The 3,477-nt window shown below is 56.7% G+C and overlaps 1 protein-coding gene across 1 annotated transcript; it reads left to right on the top strand.

Annotated features, from left to right (window-relative positions):
• The first annotated feature begins 1,531 nt into the window (after nt 1–1,531).
• LOC125517303 (neurogenic locus Notch protein-like) lies at nt 1,532–2,840 on the top strand. Its single transcript, XM_048682496.1, has one exon. It carries the CDS (start codon nt 1,580–1,582, stop codon nt 2,243–2,245), a length of 666 nt encoding a protein of 221 aa, XP_048538453.1. The 5' UTR covers nt 1,532–1,579; the 3' UTR covers nt 2,246–2,840.
• The last annotated feature ends 637 nt before the right edge of the window (nt 2,841–3,477 follow it).

Below are 3,477 nucleotides of genomic sequence, written 5' to 3'. Positions count from 1 at the left end.
ATAGTCTGCATGCAGCACAGTACTTTTAATCCCCTTCCTGCATGCAGCGCCTTGGCCAATCGTCTCGCGAACCAGCAGCGCTAATAATGCAAGCCGGCCTTTTAATCCCGTACAACCAACATTGGCCAGCTGGACCTATAATTCCGGACGGAGGTAGTATGTGCTTCCTCGGAAGCCTGTTGAGGTCTTCACCCCCTCCTTGGGATGGCCACGCCGGATCTGGCTCATTTAATGGAGGGTGTGAGGATGCCACGACGCGTGTGGGGACTATTTTGTTGTCATTTATTGGTGTGTCACAATGTGCTTGGTGAGTTGAAGGTGCATTTGTTTGCTTGTTTCCCCGTTTAGTAATAGTCAGTGGGTAGAGTTCATGCCCTTGGCCTATGGTTTTAGCCTGTTCCCCCTAAGTTACCCGAGCATTGTTATGGAGATGGAGTTTTTGTTCCCGGAAAGTCCCCTGAAACGCGAAAATAATGAAAATAAAATAAAATTATGAGTGTTCTATTGAACCAGCGGGGCGGAGTAAAAGACATAGCATTCCCTCCCCGCGATCCACCGGCCGCCCGTGTAGTGTGGACATGCACATTCCTTGTCGTCCAAGTGGGATCCGATCAAAGGTGCACGTGCGTGCCGATGAACGCCACAGCGCGCGCGCGCACACACACACCCACAGTGGTGCTAGCTAGCCTCAGCTTCAGCGCACGTCCCGCCATGCACGTCGCCGTCCGTCGGCTTTGGCCTTTAGTTGGTCGAAGCTTCGCGGCTAGCTGCACCGGTCGACCGTCCTCGCTTTGCCTGCGTGCCACGATATTCCCTCGTCTCTTCTTCCTTCGCACCCCGGCCAGGCCGGTTCACACACGTAAAAAAAGATGAAAAGAACGCATGTTGTGTAAAGCGCGGACATCCCATCGACGGAGCGTGAAAAGCGACCACTGTTTGCCGGCTAAATCTTTGCGTCCCGCGGATCTCGTTCACAAGAGACAGAGATCGTCCACGCGCATGCTCGATTCGGCACGCTCGGCCCAAGTGGACGTGCACTACACACGGCGGCGCCGCGCGTGTTTGCAGTGCACCGGCTGATCGGCGGTCGTGGAACCCTAGCTTGCTCGCGCCCGCGGCGAGCCCGACCGTGGCAGGCCACCGGCGCGCCACCAACAGCGACGCCACTCCGTAACGCAAGCCGGCGCAGGCGACCCGATTCAAACATCCTTTTTTTTCCTTTTAGAGAGAGAGAGAGAGGAGGGGAGGTAGGAATCGGCTCAGCTGCCTCGAGTTAACGGCGCCATCGCCGGGGGCTCGCTGGTGCGGGCGGGCGGGCCCCGCGCCAACGACCCGTTCGCCAGTGGGCCGCCACCTCGGGCGCGACGCTTCGCGGAAACCGCGCGGGTCAGCCACGTTCCAGAAGGCGACCCCACACCCACCCTGACCGTCCGATCACCCGTCCTCTCCATCCAACGGTGGGCTGTCTCCCCGAGCACCCCCTTTGACTCGTCGCGGGTCTCCTATAAGTAGCCGCCTTCCCCGTCCGGCTCGAGAACTCTACTCCCCCTTCCTACTGCGGTCAGTGCTACTGCGTGCCATGGGCGACACCGGCGCGAACATGGGCCACTGGGCGGGCATCTACGGCGTCGGCGGCAATGGGGCCGCGGCGGCGGAGGGCAGCGTGGTGACGGTGTCGAGCCCGACGTCGGGGGGCTCGGGCGGCGGGAGCCCCACGAGGTCGGCGCCCGGGGTCGAGGGGGGCCGCGTCGGCAAGCCGGCGCGGCGGAGGTCCCGCGCCTCGCGGCGGGCGCCCGTCACGCTGCTCAACACCGACACCACCAACTTCCGCGCCATGGTGCAGCAGTTCACCGGCATCCCCTCCGGCCCCTACGGCCCGGCCGGCGCGGGCGGCGGGCCCGTGATCAGCTTCGGCGCGGGCGGTGGCGACTACGGCCTCGGCGGCGGCATGCCGGTGCGCCCGTCGCCGAGCTCGGCCGTGATGTCGTTCGACCACCTCGGCCACCACCGCCCGTCCGCCGCCACGTCGTCCCTGCAGCAGCAGCAGCATCAGCAGAGCCAGCTGTTCCGGCCGCAGCAGCAGCAACAGTACGCCGACTACGGCGGCGGCGGCGCGGACATGTCGTTCCTGCACGGGTTCGAGTCGTCGGCGGAGGACAGACTGCTGCTGCAGAGCATACAGGCGGCGCAGATGCTGCCCCGGCCGGCCTCCACTAACACCCCCAATGGCTACAACTTCGGATGATCCCCTCACCACTCCACCCCTATACCCCGTTGATCAATCAAGGTACACTTAATCAGAGAGCCAGCGAGAACAGCAAGCTTTGCTTTCTCCGCTCTGCGAAGACGACGACGTTGTTGCTGTTCCAAAGGTTAATTTTTGCTGGCCTTGCCGTAGAGAGGGCGTGCGATGAAGCAAAGGCCAGCTGATTAAGACAGTAATTAGTAGTTGTAATAGTAGCCACGCCACACCACTTTACAGGTTCAGCTACAGTTGATTAGGTGCATGTGAAACGGAAGGCATGTAAATAGTTTTAGCTTTCGGTGCGTAGTGTAGTGCAGCGGCAACGAGTTGATAGCGAGGAATCTTCTCCTCCTCCTTCGAGATTGGACGCCTCGCCTTAGCTTGTCTCGGAAGCAAAGTTGGGGACTGCAACCACCACCATGCATGCATCTACTGTACTATAGTACTACTACCACTGGTCAAGTCGCCGCTCCTAATTGATCACATGTTGTTTTCTCAAATAAATGTGTCTCTTTCTTTAGCCACGCCCGCCGCCTGTAATTTGTTCATCTTTTAAAAGATAAGGTATCAGCTCCTTAATTTGTTCTCTGACTAACATGTTCGAGTGCACATGTACCGTGTTCCTTACCGTGATTAATTAACTGATGACTGCATTCTGGAAAAAAAAACCTCAAAAAATAAATTCGGGAAAAAAAATCTGATGACTGACCTACGGGCTATCGATCTCAGCCGTTGAGGCGTGTATAGAATGTAGATATGTGGGGCCCACGAGGAGCTCGATCGACACATGTGCCATGACGACCCGCTGACGTACGGCAGGTCAAAGTCACAACTGTCGTCTAAACCGAGACTGGGAAAAGTCCAACCCAACTCGAGTTAGCTTAGTTAATCAGCTAAACTAACCATGCTTAATGTTTTGCCTCCTTGCACACGCAAGTCTTTCAGTGTGGTCAAGCTTTCACGCGTAGAGGGGTGGATCGGTAAATGCATGTGTGGTATCGTTATCTACTTATTAAATTTTTTGGAGCAGATAATGAACGTCGTATCCAGCCACCCGGGCTTTTGCTTGCCGAGGGTGGAGGGCTGGAATGTGACGTGTTGCGGAAGCCACGGAACACGTTTGCTTCTATATACTTGATACTTGTTGAAAATATGAGTAAATTACTACGAGATTTAATCCGAATGAACATAAGATAAATCATGACAGCAATAGCAAATATTAAATTAATCAT

This window comes from Triticum urartu, chromosome 6 (assembly GCF_003073215.2).
Source record: "Triticum urartu cultivar G1812 chromosome 6, Tu2.1, whole genome shotgun sequence".
NCBI lineage: Eukaryota > Viridiplantae > Streptophyta > Magnoliopsida > Poales > Poaceae > Triticum > Triticum urartu.
This window is presented reverse-complemented; position numbering and strand designations above follow the sequence as displayed.